Below are 24,293 nucleotides of genomic sequence, written 5' to 3'. Positions count from 1 at the left end.
CCTCAAGAAGAGCTGTCAGGTCGGCTGCGAGCAAAACCGGCTTCCCAAATTCACCCTGGCATATCTATCACACCCAGCAAACCTCCCCCTGAGTGAGCAGCAGATCACTGTGCTGTTCTCACACGCCTTCACATCATAAATCTCATCCCATCTTCTCTCCTGGTCTTATTACCCGTTTTTTTTAGACCCAGGTCAGACAAAGTCCACCCAGAAAGCTTAGATGTGACATTGGAATTGTCTCAGCCTTTAAACACTACGTTATCTCATTATGAAGTCATAGAAAGTTTGGCAGATCTTGCCTTGTTGAGCGGCTCTGTCCCCTTGGTGTACAAAGGACCTTGACTCCCCATCGTTAATTTTCCTGTTAGCTATCTGGCTGTTTATAAGCGATAAGCAGCCGGAAGATGGATGGCTGGGTGATTGTGGCTTTAGTCCCATATTCCCTGGAAATCAGTTTTTACACCTGGTCATTAATCGGTTTATTACCCTATTCAATGGGACTCTTTTAGTCGGTCTGTTATTTAAGGAGGATCCATGAGATAGTGGAGGAGTCACTCTGTCTCCAAAAGTCCCCATATAGCATTATGGGAGTTTAGTATCTGTAATCAGATCTCTGTCACACTTCCTGTGTTCTGCTGGGTATGTTTGACTCTGACTTTTTATATATTGTTTTGCATGCCACAGCATAGTTATGTTACATAGTCAAGTGGCCACTTGAGATAGATCACTCTACTTCCTTTGAATTGCAATTGATTTGTGATATTTCTGCCCGGCAGAATATGTTTTGATTGATTTTGGCTTTTCTGAAATTACTTTGCTAGTAGATTCCTCAGCAGTGACGTTACCGCAGTTCAGGATTAGTGCACATGGAGTTTGGGGCGTTACGCTCCAATGATTCTAGCCTGGGTTGATTAAGCTGGAGGTGAGCGATGGCATAAAATCACACAGCAATAAACTACCTTTCAGCCTCTGAGCTGAATCAATCAGACACACTCAGGGGGTGTCAATCCCGGAGCTGACCAAACACCATGACGGCGTTTCAGCCCAGCCATTCTGCTGTTCCTGAACCGAGATCCCACTGGTTTCATACTGAACTGGTCAAACTGAATTTTAGGTTTTAAATTTTAAAGTGAAAATTCTCAGAATTGTGGGTGGTTGGGGGTTTTCCTTACAATATTTATCCCAAATATATTTAAATAACATAATTACATTAAAATTACATTAAATACTAATTCATGCCTATCCCACTTGTGTGCTGCTTATGTCAGACAGAGTTTTACTGAATGGAAACATTGTTGAGGACTTCTGATATCGAGCAGCAAGTAAGAGATGATGGAGGTGAGGACCAGCGGCTGGGAAAGACAGAGCCGTTGATCCATAGCCCTGATCTGCAGGGGGCGCCCTTTCCCTGTCCTGGTGTCATTGAGGCCTCCGTGTTAGCCAGCAATGTGCACTGCGCCTCGGAGCCATGCACCGCCAGCGGAATCGCACAGCCTGTTAGATGCCCGTTAGCTTTCCCCCGTTACTGGTTGTAAAAGGGCCCCGTCTTATTAAAGTCACGTCACAGGTATCCGGCTTTTACAGAGGCATCGCTTAAGCCGGAATATTGCATCATAATGAGCGTGACATTGCCAGGTAACAGAATCAAATGCACTCATTTAGGTTTTTATGGGACAGGTGGCAGCAATGAGCGGTGAGTCATGGATAAAGGGGGGGTTTCTTGCTTGAGGATCGGCTCTCTTGGTCCCTGAGGGGTAAAGATTTCCCTAATAATCCCTGACAGAGTGACCTGCTGCTCGGCTCATGTAATTAATTCTTTATATAAATCAGTAAGCACTGATGTAGGGCAGCGCCAGACCTCTCAGGACGCAGCTGAACACGGTCCCGCCTTCGAGAAGGCTTGGGTCACGCCTCACCCCGTGCCCAAACCCACCATATCTATTCCGAGAGGCCTGGCTCACATTCACAGGCAAAATGAGCGGGCCGAAGTTTTCAGATCTCATTTTTCCTCTTGCTCCCACTCATGTGCTTTTTCAGGTGAAAGTGCATCAGGCCTAAGTGATGTTACATGACCAGATACACCACAGCTCCCGAAGAAAAGGGGAACAGGCACTTTGCCAGTGCACATCCCAGTAAATCCATCCATTTTTTTAAACTGCTTATCCTGTTCAGTGTCACAAGGAGTCCAGAGCCTATGGGCACAAGGCAGGGAACAACCCAGAATAGGGCACCAACCCATCACAGGGCACACTCACACCAACAGACAATTTGGGAAGTCCAATTAACCTCAGCATGTTTTTGGACTGTGGGGGGGGACGCCACAACTACGCAGGGAGAACATGCAAACTCCACAGACATGGAACCCTGGCAAAGAGGTCCCAGAGGTGCGGGTGGTAACCACTGCACCATCATACCACTCCAACCCCATACACATGGCTGAGAAATCACAGGACTGCAGTTGTCTGTCAAAATCCCTGCCCTTCTAAATGTCAGCCTCTGTTGCCTACTCTGGTCAGTGGGCTTTCAGCTTCACCTCACTGGCTTAACACATTCAGCATAGAGAATTAAAGCTGTAGCCGCTTCACATAAATGCTGTTAGACTGTGTCCTTCCAAAGTCACAAACTGTACACAAACTCCAAAGCACGGGTTCACTCCATCCAGTACGCATCGCCAATGAATTTCCCAGATCTTTTCTCTGTAGGGTGACTGAGCTTGCCAGGGTTAATCCCCCCCAGCCCCATGCTGAGAAACCATATGGTTATGGTAAACTGCAAGAGCCTGGATCTGTGCTATACCTTTGTGCATTTTGGATGGATTTCAGCCATTATGAGAAAAACGAGGTTCAATAATTTACATGTGAAAAGTCTCCCAAAGCGGCTGAAATGTGTACCACAGTCTATGTGTCTCTCCCTGCCTTGCTGCAGTGTCCTAAATATACAATTTATGCAGAAAATCCGTATTTTCCTGAGAAAAAGCAGCAGCCGGCGTGGGTGGATTGAGAAGATGGCGGTGAGTAGTGTTCCTGTTCTCTGCATACCCCCCCCCCCCCCCCACCTGGCAAGGCAGTGACATCACTGCCAAACACAGACTGTCCTGCCCAATCCATCCAGCAGTGGGCAGGCAGCCTTGGCTTCGGCCCCGTCTTCGCCCCCCCCCCCCCACGCAAGTGTACCATTTACTGAAATCGCCGCCCAAGCTGACAACAGCTCCTCAGACGGCCTGATGCTGGTATTATGTGACCCTTCATCCTGTATTCCTCAGTCCCCCCTGTTCTCAAGCAGATCTCCCCAAAACCTGGGCGTCTGTCCCACAAACCCACAGCCTTTGTTGAGTCACACGTCCGTTGGGGGGGATCCCGGCACGACCTTGGATGGCCCCGGCCGTACTAAAGCTTCGGGAAATGTTCCTGTCGTGGGTCGTTGGCTGAGAACGTGCCGGACGTGGTGGTGGGGGGTGGGGCATAAGTGTTGGCGGGTTCGGTGCCAAAAAGCTCGATCTTCCGCATCATTTAACGCCGTCCGGTTAATACTGCGGGACAGAGAGCGAAGCAGAAAACACGAGAAAATGGGGCGTGGGTTTCCTGAGCAGAGTGACACACGGTCAGTGTCTTTGCGAACATTAAAGCTTTTGCACAATGGCAGCTACATGGAAAGCCTAACAGGAGAGAATGCTTTTACAAAGCAGTGTGGCAGTCAAGAGATGCTTTAATTAAACCTGTGAAAATAGGGGTGGGTACATTTGATGGGTACATTTGTTCACGGTTCCCACTAATGCTTAGTGAGATGGAATAAGAAGCTGGATATAACAGAAAAGGAGAATTTTTTTGCTACCAGTCAACTGGGCTAGTCAGTATAAAATGTCATTTTTTACTAGCCATTGGACTGGCATTCAGTACTTTGTACTCGCCCTCCGTCTAAATGGACCAACTTCTTTCCAGCTCTGGTTGCAGCCTTACTCAGGTTGATGTGTAGACCAGCACCCAAGGTGTGAGTTTAATGGTTTGTAGAAGCAGTCTGTAGAAGGTCCTTCAGCTGTCGACGACGTGTCTGTCGAATGCAGAAGCATCATCTCCTGGTTTCACGATGCTCCGCTTAAAACACAACATATCAGAAATATCTTACACTGTCTGCATCTCAACTCTGCAGGGAACATTGGTCTTAGGGATCCATTGTGGGTGGGACTGTATAACCCACATCCCACTTGGTAATTTGTTGGTTCCCACTGGTTCCTGACTACAGTGGGTTCTGAAGCCTCAGTTCTGTCATCCTGGTGCCATTTATAGCTTAAATTTCAGCAGGTAGAATTTGATTTTTGACGTAAAAGGTTTGGTGGCGGAAGAGCAGGAAACTTTTTGTGGCTGGTGATAGATATGCTATGATTTGGACTCTTGCAGACATGAGTTATACATTTCTGATATGGTGAGAGTGTTTCTTCCCGCATTAAGACATCATCCTAGGAGCTAGATATGGAAACAGTGCGGAGGCAGGAGTGTGTAATGAGCCCAAAATACTTCCTGTGGCTTTTTTAATACTTTCTGACGGAATTTCATCAGTAACCTAGGAAAGGTCTGTGAGTTTCCCACCCAAAAATTGTCATCTTCCGTCTTTTGATCCACACCCAAGCCACATGCTGTGAAAATGAACGGATCTGCTGACACTTCCAAAGGAATGCAAATGGGACAGCTTTGAAGATGTTTTTAATGCTGCCGGTTAAATGTTAGATCTGCAGCAACTTCTCCCGCGATTCTGCGGCGTCGGTGACGGGACGTCGCCCCACTTCAGAGCCGTCGGCACGTATGCCTCTGCTGCGATCGCTCCCCCTAACATCCTGTCTGTCAGGGGATGGGAGGAAGTCAGAAAGTAGCCCAGTGCGAGAGTTTCCACTTTCATGTGCCGGAAAATGAAATGAATAGGAATTTTCTGACAACCTTCAGTTAAATTGAACTACTTTGCCTTAGGTACCATCATCTGTCCATCCTCCAACCACTTATTCAGTATGGGGGTGGTGGTGTCTGAAACCTATCCCAGGCTGGTCAGAGAAGTAGGGAGGTGCATGGTGCAAGATGCTTTATTTACAACAGCAACAAAAACATTCAAGGTGGTGCTTATTGATGGAGCCCTGGTGTCCCAGTAGGACTGGGCCATAGCAGGGGGTATAAGGAGATGGTAGCATCTTCAAGAGGCTTCTGAGAGAAAAGCACAGCTAGCAGTACAAAACCTTCCCTTCTGTTTGGGCAGCTGGGGGGGAGGGTACATGGTATTACTCTGCGCAGGGGCAATGTAAAGGGAGGAAGGTTAGGATGATCCCAAGGGCCTTAAAAATGTTAAACATAACTGAATTTGTTTGATATTCTTTCAATATGATATTCTTTCATGGGGCTCAAAAGCTGTCATGACTCTCCTGAGCCTGCGTCTGCTCCTGAGCCTGCGCCTGCGCTGTGCTGTCGCTCAGGGGAAAACCCTGGATGGGGTACTGGTCCATTACAGGGAACTCACAGACACTACGGCCCATTATAGCCTCCAGGAGAAGTCAGGGAGGGCTGCGTAACACAGGGAGAACATGTGAAGCCCACACACTGAGCTGGGTCAGCATTCGAACCCCCAACCCTGGTGGTCTGAAGCAACAGCACCACCCACTGAGTCACCTGGGAAGAAACACTAAAATAGTGTTCATTGTTTTCAGATTTACTTAGTTGTTTTCCTGTATGAAATGCATTCATACTACAGTAATGCTCTGGTTATATGTATTTGACAAAATTGCATTTTACTTCTGCAGTTTTTATAATTGAATGTACAAATACTGTATACGCACTTAAACACAGGAAGAACAGACAACGGACGGATGGATAGACAGACAAACAGGCATGTGGCCAGATTCAGGCCTGCAGGTCCCGAGATGAACAAAACACTGTGCAAACTCCATCTCCAAGTTTGAGGGTTTAAACCCCACCCTGTGTGTGTGTGTGTGTGTGTGTGTGTGTGTGTGTGTATGGAGGCAGCGTTTTCACTCTTTAGCCTGCAGTCCAAAGACACACAACTACTTGAGTTTGTGTTTCTCAATTGTCCCTACTGTCTAATTGTGTTGGTATGTGTACAGTATATGCCCTACAGTGGACAAAACATATTTTCATTTACACAAAAATGCATGGATTATTCAGGCAATGGCCAAAATAACCAAATACTTCAGTAAATGAAGGATTCACTGTGTTTTGCATAGCAGTTAAAATTTACAAATAACATTACATCATGCTTTGGGTCATGTATACATACACTTATACAGGTATGTCGAGACTGAGTGTCACCATTTCAGAAAAACACTGTGTTCATATTTTAGATGATGGTGTTGCCTGTGCTGTTTGAAAATCAGTAATTTCACACTGTTGTTGGAACTATTTCCCACACATTTGGGAAAAGCCCCATCCCATGGTGCCTAAAATACACAGAATTTAAATTATAAATTGCACACATAACAGTGTAAATGAATGAACTCTAGTCGTGTCTCTAGCCAAACATCATTACTTGTAGGTCACATTAAGAAGTCTTAGGTGATTAATGGTTTTCCATGTTAGCACTCTGTGCTTTTTAGATTCCTGCTGTTTTTCCATGTCCTGATTATTATATACAGTGTTTACATCTTATTTAGTCCTGATTATTATATACAGTGTTTACATCTTATTTAGTCCTGATTATTTCATACAATGTTTACATCTTATTTAGTCTGATTATGATATACAGTGTTTACATCTTATTTAGTCCTGATTATTATATTCAATGTCTGCATGTAATTTAGTCCTGATTATTACATACAGTGTTCACATCTTATTTAGTCCTGATTATTATATACAGTGTTTTAATCTTATTTAGTCCTGATTATTACATACAGTGTTCACATCTCATTTAGTTTGATTATGATATACAGTGTTTACATCTTATTTAGTCCTGATTATTATTATATACAATGTCTACATGTTATTTATTCCTGATTATTATATACAGTGTTTTAATCTTATTTAGTCCTGATTATTACATACAGTGTTCACATCTTATTTAGTCCTGATTATTACATACAGTGTTCACATCTCATTAAATCTGATTATGATATACAGTGTTTACATCTTATTTAGTCCTGATTATTATTATATACAATGTCTACAAGTTATTTATTCTTGATTATTATATAGAATGTTTACATCTTATTTAGTCTAATTATAATATGCAGTGTTTACATCTTATTTCGTTTAATTATGATATACAGTGTTCACATCTTATTTAGTCCTGATTATTATTATATACAGTGTCTACATGTTATTTAGTCCTGATTATTATATAGAATGTTTACATCTTATTAAGTCTGATTATGATATACAGTGTTTATATCTTATTTAGTCCTGATTATTATTATATACAATGTCTACATGTTATTTAGTCCTGATTATTATATAGAATGTTTACATCTTATTAAGTCTGATTATGATATACAGTGTTTATATCTTATTTAGTCCTGATTATTATTATATACAGTACAATGTCTACATGTTATTTACTCCTAATTATTATATACAGTGTTCACATCTTATTTAGCCCTGATTGTTATTGTATAGTGTTTAATGATGATGATGATCAATGACAGTGTTTACATGTTGTTAAAATATTAAATACAGTATTTACATTTTACTTATACCTGATTGATATATGCAGTGTATATTTTTTTCGTCCATGTTGTTGTATACAGAATTTACATTTTATTTAGATCTGATTATTATATAGGCCTGGTGTTTCCTTCTTAGTTAGTTCTGTATGTTGTATCCTTCTTATTTGTTGCTGATTATTATTTTGTACAGTATTTACTGCATATATACACTGTACTGTATCCTGTACAGTGCTGATTTAAGACGTCAATGCAACCGCCCCCCCCCCCCTTCCGCTGTCACTCACGCGGTCGGGGGCGTGACCGTTGACGTCACCCTATTAGCGGAGTACTTCTGATGTGAGAGGCGATTGCACCTCAATCACGGCTGCCTGTCCGCTTTAAACACAGCGCCGGTCTCATTTACATATATACACACAGATACATATCCCATGTGTCACAAACTGACATCGTCATATCTGAGCTGATTTTACACGTCGCGAGACGGGGGGAAAGATCGTGTGCTTAAAGCGGGGTAAGTTTTCTGCACAATTTTACAGTACCTTTCAATGCGTGCCGCTGGCAAACTGGATCGCGTACATTTTCTATTATTTTGTTATTATTATTCTATTATTATGTTTTGTGTGATGCGCCTTAAAATGTTACACTACTAACACCACAGACGATTCACGATTGTTCTTAAAACTTAACACGTATGTAAGATCCACTGGATAATAAAATGTCGGGAGTCAAGACTGCTAGTCTGCTAAAATTAATGGTAAAAGCTTTATGTGTGTAATTTATGCCAGTTTAATGTCGTTATAATTGCCGCAGTTGCCCGGTATTCAGTCGTAATAACTTCTATGCGTCTGTTATGCAATTATAACGTTGCTCATCCTAATGATAATATGTACCCTTCAGTTTCCGGCGTGGGCGTTTCGGGACCTCAGCATATGAGCTGCATGAGAGAAAAGTGGATCAGACTCCAGCCGAATGTCTGTGGTGGATACGCGCAGCTGAGACGGATCTGTGACTTTATGCGGCCACACCTGTGACTGGACCCGCTGGTATATGTGGCAGTGCCGTTAATCCGGATCCCCAGGACGCTGAATCGAAGCCTCTTGTCTGGGCCGCTCTCTTATCTCGCCTGCTCTTCTAACTTCTCCTTCTCGCCTCTAAAACGGCTCCCGCCTGCCGCCTGCTCATCCTGCTGCCTGAGTTTTAAATGCAGCCTTCAGGAGTCTTCAGGAGTCTTAAGTGCCCCAGATGCATTAACCGCTGGCACTTTCAAGGAAAGTCTGAAGCCTTCCGGTCCTACTCACATGGTGAAATCCTTGACTTTCAGCCTTCCAGCTGATTGCTGACTGTCCTGCAGTAAATAGATGCACCCCAAGACAGATTAGCTTTTCCAGTTTTGAAGCAGGGAAAGTTAGGCAGTCTGCTGCCTTGTGCTTAATAATTGAAATAATGGCATCTGAAGGCTTTCAATACCGTGCGCTTTTTGAGTATAAGAAAGAGAGGGAAGATGACATCTCCCTGCAGCCCGGCGACACCCTCATTGTGAACAAGGTGTCTGTGCTGACGGCCGACTACCAGGACGGGGACGAGAAGGCCCCCAAGGGGTGGCTGCAGGGCACCAATGAGCGAACCAAAGAGAAAGGAGACTTCCCCGGCACTTTCGTGGAGTACGTCGGCCTGGTGAGGATGGCCCCCCCCGTCGCAAAGCCGTGGGCCAGACCCGTACCGCCGACCCCAGGGGCAGCGGCCGGGGCAGGTGAGTTCTCATGCCCCCCCCCCCCCCAGAAAGGGTGTTGTGCGTTTCTATATGTCACTGTGTGTAATTAACTCCGTGTATTGATTGAAGTTCACAGCCGACTGTACAAGCTCAGTCTGCCACGATGGTAAATGACACAGACAGGAATAAGCACTGCAATGATTGGCTGTGTGACCTCAAGCTAATTACCCTGGGTCCGAATCCCAGGCAAATGGAAGCAGGACACAGTCGCTGATACCAAAACCTACTTACCACTTATCTAGATTGTCCTCTCTTTCTACATGTATAATTGGAGAACATAGTACCCATTTAAAATTCTTGATGCTTCTTTCGAGAAATGTTTTTATTTGCAGCTTAGCTTGAAGGTCATGGAAAGCTTCCGGAGAATCTGTAATTTCTTTTTTTCCTGCCCCTTCATGAATATTCCTTCTTTATGTATAATCAGTGCAGCCGGTGAGAGTTGGAGTACAGGTTGTTTGCAAAACAATGCAAGGGTATTTATAACTATTTTTCTAAAACCAAAGCTTTACTAAATAGTGGCTAATGAATGTGAGATGTTTATAGCTGATAGATATAGTTCATGACAAGTTTTAGGCTTCTGTGTTCCTCTAAAATTGTTTATTTTCAACATAAAGATTCATTAACTGCTGACTTGGGGGGGGAGGTTCTGCTTTCTCCTGGGTTAAATTCTGTGACCCAGAACTGCAGAATCCTGTAACCGTCTATGATATTAATACTTTCCGTATCTCTGAGGGTTGTTTAGGGTGCTCCATAAATCCGAGTGTCCGTAACCGCCGCTGCCTCCTGGGCCTTGGCTGTTAATGCAGACGAGCGTCTTGCTGCCGCAGGGCCCTGAGTGTCAGGCCACTTCGGCTGAGTGTGACACCGGCGTCTTTCTGGGGTGACGCCTGCCGCCTCCCAGACCTCTTCCATCACAAATCCTCATAAGTGTCTCCGTTAATTATTAATTATCAAACCCTGCTCTTTATCCAATGACAGGAATGAGGCCAGTGGTGGTAAAAACAGCACACCTCTGTTAAATGTTGGATCAGCAGCGCCACTGGTCCATTTATAGTTTAGCCGTCTGAAATGCACCTTTTGTAGTCGTGTTTTCTTGCACGGGGCAAGAGAAACACCATTAATTCCTGAGGGAAATTCTTAAAAACAACCTAGATTACAGATGCCGGGGATTAAACCCTGAGCCCCATACATGCAAAGCATGTGCTCTGGGGACTGAGCTATATCCCCTCCGTGGTTATTACATGGGTGAGATGGTCATTTGTGATCTTTTCTGGGTGACAGTGACACAGAGTGTGCAGGTGTTACTTTGACCAGTCCTGGTCAGGGTCACCCTTCCATAGGGTACGAGGCTGAGGTTCCAGTTCATATACGCACACAAATTAGAGACTCGTATTTATCTAAGTGCACATCTTTGAACCTTGGGAGGAAAGCAGACTGCACACACAGGGCGGGACTCGAACCCTGACTGTGGGCGCGTGAGGCACCCCCCCCCACCCCCACCTAATCCCATGCTAAGGGCGTGGAGTGTTTATAAAAACAGCAGGAAAGTCGGTCTAGAACATTTTGTGCAGGTGGCCCTCTCCTGAACCAGGTAATTGCGAAAGGCTAACCACTAATACCTGTGGGGCTAACAAATCTTCGTAACTGTGCTGTTGGGGGGGTTGGAATCTTGTAGCCTTCAGCACGGTGTTGAAATTTGGAAAGAAAGCAGTAAACAGTGCAGGGCAGACTGGGGGGGGGGTGGAGACCACCCCGTAACTTTTTTCGAAGGTTTGTGGTGTGGGGGGGATCGATTTGCCACGTGGCTGCAATGGAGAAAACACAGCATGCGGTGTCACGGCCCTGGCCTGCTGGCCCCCCCTGAGCCCCCTGCCCTCTCCTAAACGCCCCACCCCCACCACCCTGGCAGGACACTCAGCTGGTTCACAGACGCACCATTGTGTGGCTGGAAATATGTTTGAGGAATTTCACATATTTAACCTTTTAGCAATAGGATTAGCGTGTGAGATTTCCCCACATGTTAAAGTTTCCCACCCAAATTGCCCCCTTAAGTGGTGGGAATTGAGTCTGACACATTAGTGGTGCATTATTTAGCTACACAGCAATTTTACTCTCTCTCGCCAAATCTTTCTTTCTCCTAAAACTAACTGAATTTGGCCTGAAATAGTAGAAAAACACAAGATAAAATGGTGTTATTTCCACAATCTGAAACAAACTGTGGAAGCTTCACCCAGAACTACTGGCCCACTGCTCCGATGTGGAGGAGGGTGAAACGGGGTGAAACATAAGGGTTAGTCTGACAATATTCTGCCATGTCGACCGTCATATAATAGGCTGTAAATGTAGCAGCACTGTGCGGCCGGGTGCCTCTTCTCTCTTCTTCACTTTCTGTCTAAGTTGGGAGACACTTACATTCCTCTGATTGCCTTTGTGATACACAACACATGGTTCGTCGTCTTTGCTGGTCTGCCTGTCGTGTTTGGGGTCAACATCTTTGGTCAATGGCTTTGGTTAATCCGTGGGGCAATAAGCACACTTGTTGCTGGGATAGGCTTTTCTTATTAATCTGTCTCATCTTGGGTTCAAGCAGCGGCTCAGTGCCGTTTTGTGAAAGCCGGTGAGATCCTGCATCCCATCTTTCCTCTCCAACATGTCAGCTATGGGAGCTCTTACCGAAACACCCTGTGCAGCCCTCTGTTGCCATGACACGGACTGTCCTAACGGTCAAAACGTGGATAAGCATGGAGCATTGAAATGTCTTTTTCTTTCCTATGTGGCATTCTGCAAGCTTCAGTGGCGTTTCATTTACGTCGACAGACGGAGAGCTGCCATGCTGTATGATTTTGATGATATGCGTGCCCGTGAGCGGAAGGTCGCCGGTTCAGATCCCTGGGTCGGCAGAATGATTTCACCATTGGGCCCTTGAGCACGGTCATTAACCCCCACTTGTTTCAGAGACTGTCTGAGCCTGCAAACTCAAAAAATGTACATCGCTTTGGATAAGAGTGCCTAATAAATAAATGTAAAGGTCATTTTAAATTTGACACAATATGCAAGTTTGCTATTCAGGGAGTCCCAGTTAAACTGGGTTTAAAGTCAGAGCGAAACCAGGAATCTGGCTTTGCTAAACTGTGCCGGCCCCCCAGCACATAGCACCCCCGCCCACCCCAATCCCCTCCTGAATGGGGTCGTTGTGCTTGGCCGTCTGCTGTGGGTCAGCGTTGAGTCTCGAGCGTGCGGAGTACGGTGTCGTCTGATGGTCAGGGTACCAGTTGTGGTTAAATGGTGCCAACTGTCCGTGGTCAGTGAGAGAGACGATCTTCTGTTTGCCAGAGAGGCTCAAGTCTCCAGGGACACGAGCTACATCTGCTGCCCTTATGTCTGGCTAGCGCCTCCCTCTGGCTCTGTTTATAGTAACCCTAGAAACCCTATGATTCCCTTTTACTCCTCAGGGACCAGCGCTTTTGGATAGATGGTCCCACTCAACAAATAAGGTTTATGCACTTCAGTGTCGTCCCCAGAACCTGCAAGCATATGCAGAACCAAATAGGATTTCTGCAAAACATATAGTTGAACAAGCCTCAAGATGGAGGACAGGTCTGGGATGTGCTGCCCTTGAAGGTGAAACATATTTGAGGAGCACATTAGAAGTAATGTAAAAATGTACAGTGTTGTCTAAAAAATGTATGAAAACCCACAATGCAACGCTATGAAATGACGCATTAAATTAGCAATTTTGGGTCGTGATTGGCAGTCCCGTGTACCTGGGTGTGAAAGTCACATTATAGCCCTTACCTGGTTTATCGCTCTCATATCATGACTTGTATGAATGACCTGCATGGCGCCCCAGCAGTGGACCTTAAGTAAACAAGCCTTTTCATCACAGGAGAAAGACGAAGACAGTTTGAAGGTGAGGAGCGTTCAGGAAGGGTGATTGTCCGCTTCCCCTTTGAATCCTGCGGTGATGTGTTTTGTGCTTGTGCCCTTGCCCTTCTTTGTGCTATTTTTACCCCTCCCACAGGAGGGCGGCCCTACAGGGGAGGGCTTTTTTTTCTTTTTTTGTCATCCGTGTCTGTGAGCCAGAAGCCGTCGACCTTTCGCTCTCTGGATTCTTTCCATGTGTTTCCAAGGAATATCCTGACTGGAGAAGGACTCTCAGTCTGTCAAAGTTCTTCTGAAACATTTCTTTAACAAACATGTTTGATTTGTGAAATGCAACAGATGTTTCTGTGATGCGCTGAAGGTCAATTTTTGAGTATAAGATGATTTGAACCAGAAAAATAGTTGTTTTAAAAAGGGAAATATTGGAAAAAGCCGTGCAACACGTAGTATCTGTTTCTGATCATGTTTGATCAAGCATTTAGCCTCCGCACGCAGGTGGGCATTGGGTGCTGGAACAGGCCATATTCTCTGCACACGCTCATCATTTGGCTGACTGTTCATGAGAGGAAGTCACATGGCTGTCAGGCGGAGGTTTTCATTGGCTGTCACATTATCTCATTGGTGGGCTTAGTGACTGCAGGAGGACTGAGGCTGGATTTTCAAGTTTGGGAGTGAAGTTTTTGAGAAGAATACCAATGGATGAGTGCGTACGAACATATTTAGATGTAAACCGTCCCTGACGCTATTGTGTTCACACAACGTAAACGTTCTAATGATTTTGTGGAGATACCAGAATGTTGTCGATACTCTGTGTGTGGGGAGCAGGAGCATAGCTGTGCAGACCCTCCCCGATCCCTGCATGGCCAAGCCGGGCTGCTGGGGTCCGCAGTGTTTGTGGCTCTGGCTCAAAGACTAGACAAAATCCCTCAGCACACAAGGTCTCCGCCTCCATATGGCAGCGGTGGTCCTCTCAGGCCCATTCCTGCAGTCCTGCTGGTATTCCCAGCTTTGGAGTCTCCTGAAACGCTTGTCACCTGCTTCCTGAGTCGCCTCGGGAATCTGCAGATTGTGTTGATTTATGTACTTGTTTTTCTGCCTTTTTCCAAATAATCGAGGGCAAAACTGGTCGACAGACACCTTTCAAAAGACGTTATGATATCGCATTTTGAGATCAGTTGTGGTCTACATTGCTGCGGTATTGCACAGCAGAAGTACAGAAACTGAGCACATGTGACAAATTGTGCGCTTGCACAGAAAGAGATCAATGTGCGTTCTAGCAGGGTGTGTAGAGTTGAAAGTAGGGAGTACAGAGGGCTACACTGCCCCGCAGTTAAATGCCGATTTAATAGCTTCTGGCTCGGTTCCCTGACTGCTTGCCTGTCCTCCACTTCACCCACTTCGCTTATTTCCCAATGAAGGTGATGGGGTGGGGGGGGGGGGGGGTGCTCGGCTGTCACCGCTGACGTTTCAGCAAACTTTTCCGAGGAGCAGGAAATGAACACTTTAGCCCAGGCGCATCCCAAAATAGAGCCCACACTCCCTCCAAGGATACGGCGGATAAAAGGCAGAGCGGCGCTGGGGCATGTTCCCCACCAGCTCCCTTTTATTTATTTACGCTTTTTGGTGGAAGTGCGGGGTGAGGAGTGTGGCACGCATGGGGTATTAACTGTTTTACGCTGAGGAGGGAGTCAATTTTTAAGAGTTTTTCTTGCATTTTATACAGTGGTACCTCAGAACTCGAAATTAATCCGTTCATAACACCAGATCGAATCCTAAAAAGTTCGAGTTCTGATCAAATTTTCCCCATAAGAAATAATGGAAATCCAATTAATTGGTTCCCGACCCCAAAAAATTACACCAAAATATGTTTTTTTTTTTAGCATTTAAACACAAAATGAACCGGATAAAACAAGAAGAGCATATACTGTACTAAACACGTCTAAGCACATTTATCAAAACAGTAATTTTTAGTAAGAAAATAAATGTATCCAAACAATGTGTAAAGTTAAAAAAAACAATGTGTCCTGCCCCGATCATCCGCTCCTTCCATGTGCCACGCCCCCTCATTAACCCCGTGTTGAATCCCCCTGTGATCAGCTGTTTCTGGTTGTTGTCATTAGTCCTCTGTATTTAGTCCGCGTTTCAGTTTGTTTCCCCAGTCCGGTCATTGTATTGTCCGTCTGTGTTTTGCCTGCCTTACCTGTAATTAAACCCCGTATTTCCCGATACCCTGACGTCCCGGCCGGGTACGACAATATTATTATAATTAAATGTATTAATGGTTTATTAATATTAAAATTATTAATAAGAAATCTTTATTTTTAAATGTATTTTATTATAATAATAATTACTGTTACTGTCTGTCATTGTCTAAATGTATTTTTACTGTCTAAATATATGTATTCAGCTAGTGTAAACATGCACGATGCTATCACAGCGAATGCGAGGCTGAGACTGAAGCTTTACCCTTTGTTTCCGCTGAGAGACGTGCCGCGTGACTCATTTCCCCGCTTGTACAAGTTATCTTAGGTCGACGTTCACGGTTTGACTTCTGAGATTCAGATCGAGTTCTAGGTAAATTTTTTTCGAACTGGTTGGTTCGACTTTTAGGAAATTCAAGTTATAATGAGTTCGAGAACTGACGTACCACTGTATAGAATTTGATCAAAAAACGTCTACAGAGTGTTTGGGTATAAAAATGCAGAGTATGGGAAACACACGAAGGCACAGTAACCGATATTTTATGTTCAGTGACAGTGGGTGGCGCTGCTGAGGCCGTTTACTATGCTTGCTTTGGAAGTTCACTTAAAGTCAAATGGGGCCGCAGAGCGGGAGGTTGGATTCCGGGGCATCTGAAAAAAGCCCCCTTTAATCGTCTCTATTTGCATACCACAAGTATTTAATAATTAGCATTTAGATGCCTGCGATCTTGGAGCGTTCGGCATAAACATGAACTATTTTGGGGAGGCAGAGACTGTAAGGATCAAAAATGCCTTTGTTTACTTCTCAAGAACCTTGATGCCTTGCAAATTCTTGAGGGTTTAATTAAAGGAAACGAGGGCAGTTCTGTGCTTTCATTTTAATGTTGCTTTTATGGTGGTTTCATTTGTTTGACGTGGAACTGGAAGGTTACTCTGTGTCCGATGTTTAATTTGGGAACGAATACTGTAGGAAAAAAGAATTCTGGTCCCCTTTTGGGGACTGAACTGACCCAAATTTGTGCCTCGAGTGTCCTGTCATGTCCTTTCCATCCATCTGTGTTTGTTTGTGTGCTCAACTTTGGCTTGGGACCCCTTCATCTGAGATATAACAGAGGAAACAAAATGGCGTCCTTATAGTAACTCTGAACTGACCAGGTAAATTTGAGAATAAGGCCCTCTTGAGAAATGAATGCATTTTTATCCATGAAGCAGTCATTTTTATTAAAATATTTTGTCATTTCCAAGTTGGACATGGCCCTATGTTCTGACCCCATGCCTCTGAAACGGAATATTCTTCCATGCTCGCTCCAAGCATGAAGTTCTCCTCCATCTCCTGGTTGAAGGTTATGATCGTCTGGAAGGAATAATTCTGCATCAGTGTAACACCCATCATCTCCTGTGACACATCCTGTTATTCCCAGATCCGACACCTGGGTCCCAGGTCCTCTACAGAGAATCCAGAAGTGGCCTAGTTCTGATGATGCTGGAGAGTCTGTACCACCAGTGGCCCTTAAGAGGACAGGTTGTGACCTTGCATCATACCAGCATTGGTCATTAGGTGACATAGGTGACGCCTAGGGCGTAATCTTCTGAATGGGTGCCAACATAGCAAGCTGATTTGACTTTGTCACAGACATGGGGTGCCAGCAGTGAAGGATTGTATTCTGGGTCGTGACAGTAAGACAAGCATGTTTGGGGGGAATGTAGCTGATAATGCCCCCCCCCCCCCCAATCATGCATAAGTTGCCAAATCGCAGTACTACAGTATCTTGACCAAACTGAGATAATAATTTTGAGTGACAGACTGTCTATATGCCTAAGCATACAAACTCTTCCACATATTGATCATCTTTTTGAAAATGACTACATTTTGACTGACCTTTTGGGGCAAACTCCAAGATTTGGTCATTTTCAGCTGTCATGCTGTTTGTTTTGGACATCGTGATGTTTCAAAAGTGCTGCTCTAGTGGGAAACAGTGTCGTGTTGCACAAAATCATCTTTACTGGTTCTTTTGTGCAGGAGCTAGTTAGGCAGCGCTCTCACCATGCCGGAAGACCTCCATAGGTTTGACACACTGTCTGTGACCTTGTTGTTTACACTCCATTGTTTATGGTGTATGGTAGCATATGCGTAGTCAGCTAAGGTCCCATTGCTGAGATAAGGAAAGCTTTTTTCCATTGCATTCCACATAACATGCTAATTATTACACCTGTACTAGAACTTATCTTGTCCCTGAAGCCAGTTTGGATCTCTCTTTATTTGGGTTCTGTGGTTCGAAGGCCTTCCATGCAATGTAAGATGGCATGAGTGGCCAAACCATGAAAATATGAGGTCAAAGTTCTGGTGTATCTTATTTTAACGGCATCATAATGTGAGTAATGTCACAGAAATGTAATGTGTCCATTGCAGCATGTCTGTTGTCTTGCTTTCTTCACTTCTCCAGGGTTGGGGGTATAAATCCCACCTTCTCTATACATGTGGAGTTTGCTTGTGTTGCTTTTGTTTGGGTGGTTTCCTCCCACAGTTTGGAGACTAAGTTGTCTGTGGTTTAAGTGGGGCTGTGGTTTAAGTTTGTCTGTGGTTTTTCGCGTGTGGACTGGCATCTCATTCAGGGTGTCCTCAAGCCTTGTTCCCAGTGCTTCCAGGGTTAGACTCCGGGCCCCATGTGACACTGACCAGAATAAGGCGATGGATGGATGGATGGATTGATTGATTGATTGAAGAAACAGAAAAGCTACTCGGCTGCCGCGACTTAAGGCCCCAGCGATTCTTGGCTGTCAGCTGTTGGCAGAATGTGAGCTTCACATGGGTCAGTGTTTCTGGGAATGACGGGCCATCAGATAGCAAAACTCAAATCATAACGTTTGACAAGAATGCATGTGAAAGTTCGTAACTTTTCAGAAGAAAAATACTTCGGGTCAGAGATTTGACTGATAATGTTCTGTTTGGCAAGAGACTGGTCATCGGGACTTTCACAATTCACCACATGAAAAGAGCATAATTTAAAAAATGAAAAATATAACTACCATTAGATGTGTGTTCTCTCCGTTGTTAGTGTTGATCTCGTTAAACTGAATTGTTTAATCATTTCATTCTGTTTAAACATAAGATGGTTTTTGTACTCTGAACAAAACTGAACTGTTAAATTATTGATCATTATAATGGGTTACTGAAACAATAAATTGTTTTCTGTCATAAATGCAACTTTTTGTTATTACTGTGGGATCTTATTTACTGCAGGGAATCATACACTGGGGCGCTCTGTAATTTTGATGCACTTCTGTTGTCAACGGTATGACTGCAACGCTTGAAAATCTGCTGCTACACAGTGGAGTGGTTTTGTTTATATAAAACTCTACAGGGAAAGGTTATGTATAAAAAAATCATACAAACAATGGTGAAGCCCATCACCAACTCATGAATGATTTCACTCAGAGCTTGCAGTGAATAGATTTCGTTCCTTCTCACTCTATGCTAACAATGAATTAACCTTTCAGTAGTACCAATCAGGTGCTGTTTCATGGTGCTTTGTTTTGAGTATGAAATTATGTAAATGCTACTGACATTCATAATTTATCCCCAGCACTGCCTTGAGTTTAAAGTTCAATAATTCTATACGGATTATTTATAAATGATGCTGATGAGAAACGGTAAACATGCAGGACGTACAGTTTGATGTGGAAACTTTACGGTAAATTTCCCTAATGAGCCACCATAAAAATATATGACCAGAGCTCAGATCAGCCGGTGGTTCAGGTAGTTATGAGCAGGTGATGTGTCAGAAACCCATCTCTTAACTAGGGTGTCCTTAGCTACATGTTTGAATGTGTCAGGTGGGGTGGCTGATCCATATCAACCTTCTAGATGTTTCTGTGGATTCTGGGTGTCATAGCAGGGTTTTCGCATGGTCCTGTTACATCTTTGAACTAAATTCCCTTGCTCTGGTAGTCGTGGAACATCAGCAGGTGCGAGTTCATGGTTTTCCCTTTTGGTTCGATCGAAGCTTCTAGTCTGACACCCTTTAATGTCTGGTGCTCAGGTGTGGCTTTTAAGCTCACTAGACTTAGGAGACTTTGTTCCACACCGATGGCACCTTCTAAAGTATTGACTGCTCTCCTACACTCACCTTGCTAACGAGCAGCCTTCTCCCTACCCCACAGAGGTCTTCACAAATTCACACAGAAGACTTTTCACTAGCTACTGAAGTGTATTAACAGATGGGTGTTTTTTTTTCCGTCATCATCTCCCACGCTGGTGACAAGATCTTTAAATGTTTTTATGTGCTTAGGTGATAAATGCGACTGCAATGAGATTTTGGGAATTCCACCAGTCCTGTGGCTTAGACATTATCGTTTTTATTAAGACATAATCCGGATTAGACTTTTTTTTTCTCTTTTTTGGAAGGATTTCGTTTTTTGTGGTGATGCTATAGGTGATGAGGTAGAAGCAGGTAAGATCAAAGTTGTCATGGGGATTAATTTCTGTGTTTTTAGACAAAACTGGTCTTTCAGACTCAGATTATTCCATACGAAATAGGTCAATTCCCCAGCTGCCGGCGTGGTGCATCTTCAGTATGAAATTGATTGTTAGTTCGCTTCGATATTTTAAAGGTTTCTCGTAAAATATTTACGCCGCTGTGACGTGAACGCACGCTGTTTACGGAGACGGAATGAAAGGCATCGACTGGAAGGAGATGTGGGCTTTGAAGACTCAGACGGCACAAACCTGAGATCCCTGGCCCGGTTCGATGATGCCGTTTTAATTGGCTCCGTGACCGTAGCCTGAAGCAGTTCCCCCCTCTAGTGCTGGTTCAGGGGACGAGATAAAGGCGAACAGCCTGCTGGTTTAATGATTATCGTGCCTTTTGAGGACCGTGTCTTCCATCGGCTGCAGGTTGGGGGTCTCTAACATCAGTCTGTGAAGCGTCTTTCCTGCTGCTTGACCACGCCATGCCGGCGGCGCGCGTGTATCAGCCCTCGGATAGAATCCGCCGTCTCCCGCCGCTGTCGGCTCTCGCCATCACGCTGTTCTTTGCGTCTGTGGGACGCCGTTCAGCTTACTGGCTTCTTGCCATGATGGTGTGGGGCCCCAAGCACCCACCCATCTGCCTGTCCCCCGTGTGTCTTCATGTGCCAGCCGTCAGGAGATATTGAAATAAGCCCCCTCACTCATCCTTAGAGAAGTGCTGGAGGTCTTTTGTTTTTGGGACAGGTAAACAAAGGTCCTTGTAGGAAGGAGCTTTGCATCCCAGAGACTGAAAAGAACAATGCAGATGCTTTCGTACCTTCGTACGCCTCTGCTCCACATATGTAGAGTCTGCATGTTCTCCCAGTGACATGCTGGTTACATCTTGCAGTCTATAAACAGACAGGCTGGTGAGTTTATGTTTCTGAATTTCCAATAGTATGGTGATTGTGTGTGTGACCTGTGATGGACTGGAATCCCACCCAGGGTATCTGCTGTCTTGTGCCCTATGGGATAGGCTGTTTTATGTTTGCTGATGATTAAATGGATGGATGGATACATGGTTCTGCAAACTGTTGTGTTTAAGTTCAAGCTATAGGTTTAGCATTACCTGTTGTGACTGTGAAGTTGCTGTTAATCTTGACTTAAATGTGTAGTTCAGGGAGATCTATCAGTAACTGGAAGCAGAGAAGAGCCTCATGCCCCAGTTTGATCTTTGTGGAGAAGATCTAAGGAGATAGGAGTATCCTAAGAACCTGCATATCGATGGTCAGTCAGGGTCTGCTGGGTCGAGGATCAGGCACGGTGGAGCGATTGAGTCCAATGAAGCCAATAAGCAGATATATGACGAAGGTGCCGTCAGTTCCAGAAGCATCTCTTGAGCCCCCGCACCTGGGACCCCTTGCAACCCCTCCAGTGCCATTCTTAAAATACACACAGAGCCCCCCACCCCGAGAATAAGTGAGCTGCCTGATAGGCCGCTCGCGCATGGAGCCCCCCCACCGTTAGATCGTTTGTGAATAGGGAGGCCAGTGATCCCACAGGTGTGTCTGCCTCTGCCAATAATAATGATTCAAAAAAAATGTATATCTTTGGGGTTTGTCTTGAGCTTCCTCGGTGCGGGAGATGGCGATGCTGGTCCCCATCTGTCTGCTGGAGGCTCAGACTGGGGGGGGGGGGGGGGGGGTTTGGTCGGTACAAAAAACCCAATGCAAGTGATCTCACCAGCCGGCCGTCAGATGCGTTCTGTCTCCGCTCAGGCTTATTTGTTTTGCGTAATTGCCCGTCTGCCGCCAAGAAAGCCGCTCTGCTCTGCCTCTGATCTGGGTTGTTGTGTTCGGAGCCTTGCACATACGCTTTGGCTTAGCTTAGCATCGTAGCGTCAGTAATTACATACTGTATTTGCCTCGGCAGCGGAAAACAAACTGCGCACTAATGTTCCGAAATAACATTGTGTTTTATTTGCACAGTGCATAGGAGTTCCTTCATTTCCACATACACTGTCTTATGTAACCTAGGATTACGACATAAGCGCACACATTGCAGGAGAGAGTGAAGCTTTGGGTCTGAGCTCAGGGTCAGGTTGTCTATGCTGTGCCACTGGAGCCTTTTCGGGGGGAACTAAACCCGGCGTGCCACAAATTAACCCCCCCCCCCCCCCCTCCCCCAAATTTGCAATGTGATTACTGAGTAGGTTTCTTGCCTTTCATATAGCTAATCTTACACGTTTTCACCATGTACAATTTCGGATGATGGCCAACACGGGCCCTCGCTTACCCCCATATCTCAGAGTGACCTCTGAGCAGCGTTTTCTGTGATGTTGTCATTGCCGGCATATTTTCCGAGCCTTTTGGCTTGATTAGAATCTGTGAGATTTGTGGGAACTTTCAGCAGGGTCACGGGAGGTCGCTCAGCCATCCGTACGATGGAGATCGTTCCCGCGCCCGCTCAACAGTACGGCGAGTTTATGCCGTGACTGATGCCGGTGTCCCGTGACGACCGGGCCAGCGAAGCAGAACGTTTTGGACGGCCACTTCAAGAAATACGCACTGCGTACACACTGACAACGGGCCAGCATGACTGGGCTGCTGAACAACACGTGTCCCACTTAACCCGGTTAACTGGTTCTCTTGCCTTCTCAGTTAACCCGGTTAAGCTGTTCCCTCACCTTGAGGGACTTACAGTGACCCCCACCCACCCCCCAAAACTGTCACATCTGCTTTAAACATCAGTTTTCCATGACATCCGACCGGCTTCAACCTGTTCTTGACCCTCGAGCAGAACCTGGGCCTGTACTGGGCCAACAAGGCTACAGACATGAATGAGCTCAACACCTATACTCTCCTGGAGCAAGACGCCCTCACAGATTTTTGAGGAGAAGACCTCTCTACCTCCACTGAAGAAGCCAGGCATTGTCCAAAAACCAAATGTCCATCCGTCTTATATTACTGTTTTCTTCAGAATGGTAATTGTTGTGTAAATGTACTCTTCAGTACATTTCTTGAAATTTAATATGTATATTGCAGTATAATAGCTGGTTGTTTTATCTGTACAGATTACGTTAAGGATAAATGTACTGAAGCCACATGGAACATCCTTAAAAATACTAAAGAACATTTTAAAAGTTTTTTATTTGTGCTAAGGGTTTTATAGGAAATCGCCAAGAATATCTTAAGATCATTTTCTTTCCATTTCTTATTAATCATAACTGTAATTCCTTCAGTGAGGCTATAGCAGTTGAATTGCCTCAGCATGTCACTCGGGTTAGACTCTAGTGGGATGTTGCCTTAACTCAGTGATGTATGGTGACTCTGTTGTGTTAGCCTGAACTTGGAGGACATCCAGGAGCGGAGAGCCATCCTGAATTATCGCCTGTGCCTCTTCAGTGTGACGGACTGTCCTTGATACTCATGGCTTTCCACACCCGTCTCTTTCACCACCTTAAACCTTAAGACATATCTGAAGTGGGATTTTATATTTCATCTTCCATTTATTTATTTATTTATTTTTTTTGGAGAAGGGGCGACTTCTAGGACATTATGAACATTATGAATGCTGCCCAAGTCATTGTTTATATCCATGTTGTGATATTTTTGCTGAGCGTTGAAGAGCGTCTGGTCTACACAAAAGGAGCCTTTGCTGTTCCCAGTAGTTTGTCTTTACTGGGCAGCATGAATCACCACGCCATCAAAAATAAAACTGACACAGGCAATCGCATACAGAAACACACACACACACACACACACACACACTCGCAATGGTGGACTTACATAAACAGTACACATCGCACACCCCGAGCTGTAAAACCAATCCTGGCAGAACATCTTGTCAAAAACAACAGCTGCCCCCAAGCCTTCTGCCACGGCGTCGGAGATGACAGTCTGTGGCGCGGGCCCGCTCCCAGGATGTAGTGCGGGGGACAAGGCCCTTAATGAAGCATGACGAAGGGGGGCGGGGGGGGGGGAGTGGCCTCGTCGCCACCAGCTGTCTTTAAGGTGCCCAGTATTGTCCAGCTGAGACACTCCTATCATGCAGGTACAATGCTGGCTGCACGGTAAACATTCTATAAGGAAGTTACTTTCCTTGAATGTAAATATTAACCAGTTTATAGCTTTTTGAAATTAAACTGCATTTAACTTTGTTCTTCTCAGAGAATGTTTCCAGTAACCGCTTATAGCCTCCTCTACAGCCTCTGTTATCAGGATCCAATTTAGGGGGCTAAAGTTACTGTTGGGGCCCCTACCTACTGTATTAAATGCTTCTCTAACAACCAGGAAAAAACATTTGGGGTCCTGGGCTGCAGCCCAGTTTAATCAGTACATA

At 44.9% G+C, this 24,293-nt stretch overlaps 1 protein-coding gene across 1 annotated transcript in view; it reads left to right on the top strand.

Moving 5' to 3' along the window:
• The first annotated feature begins 7,974 nt into the window (after positions 1–7,974).
• Positions 7,975–24,293, top strand: part of pik3r3b (phosphoinositide-3-kinase, regulatory subunit 3b (gamma)) — a 102,569-nt gene continuing 86,250 nt past the window's right edge. The window contains exons 1-2 of the mRNA XM_023794537.2: positions 7,975–8,162; positions 8,549–9,401. Coding sequence (XP_023650305.2) covers positions 9,095–9,401 — 307 coding nt within the window. The 5' untranslated portion in view covers positions 7,975–8,162; positions 8,549–9,094. The remainder of the gene's footprint in view (positions 8,163–8,548; positions 9,402–24,293) is intronic.

This window comes from Paramormyrops kingsleyae, chromosome 15 (genome assembly GCF_048594095.1).
Source record: "Paramormyrops kingsleyae isolate MSU_618 chromosome 15, PKINGS_0.4, whole genome shotgun sequence".
In the NCBI taxonomy this organism is placed as follows: Eukaryota; Metazoa; Chordata; class Actinopteri; order Osteoglossiformes; family Mormyridae; genus Paramormyrops; species Paramormyrops kingsleyae.
This window is presented reverse-complemented; position numbering and strand designations above follow the sequence as displayed.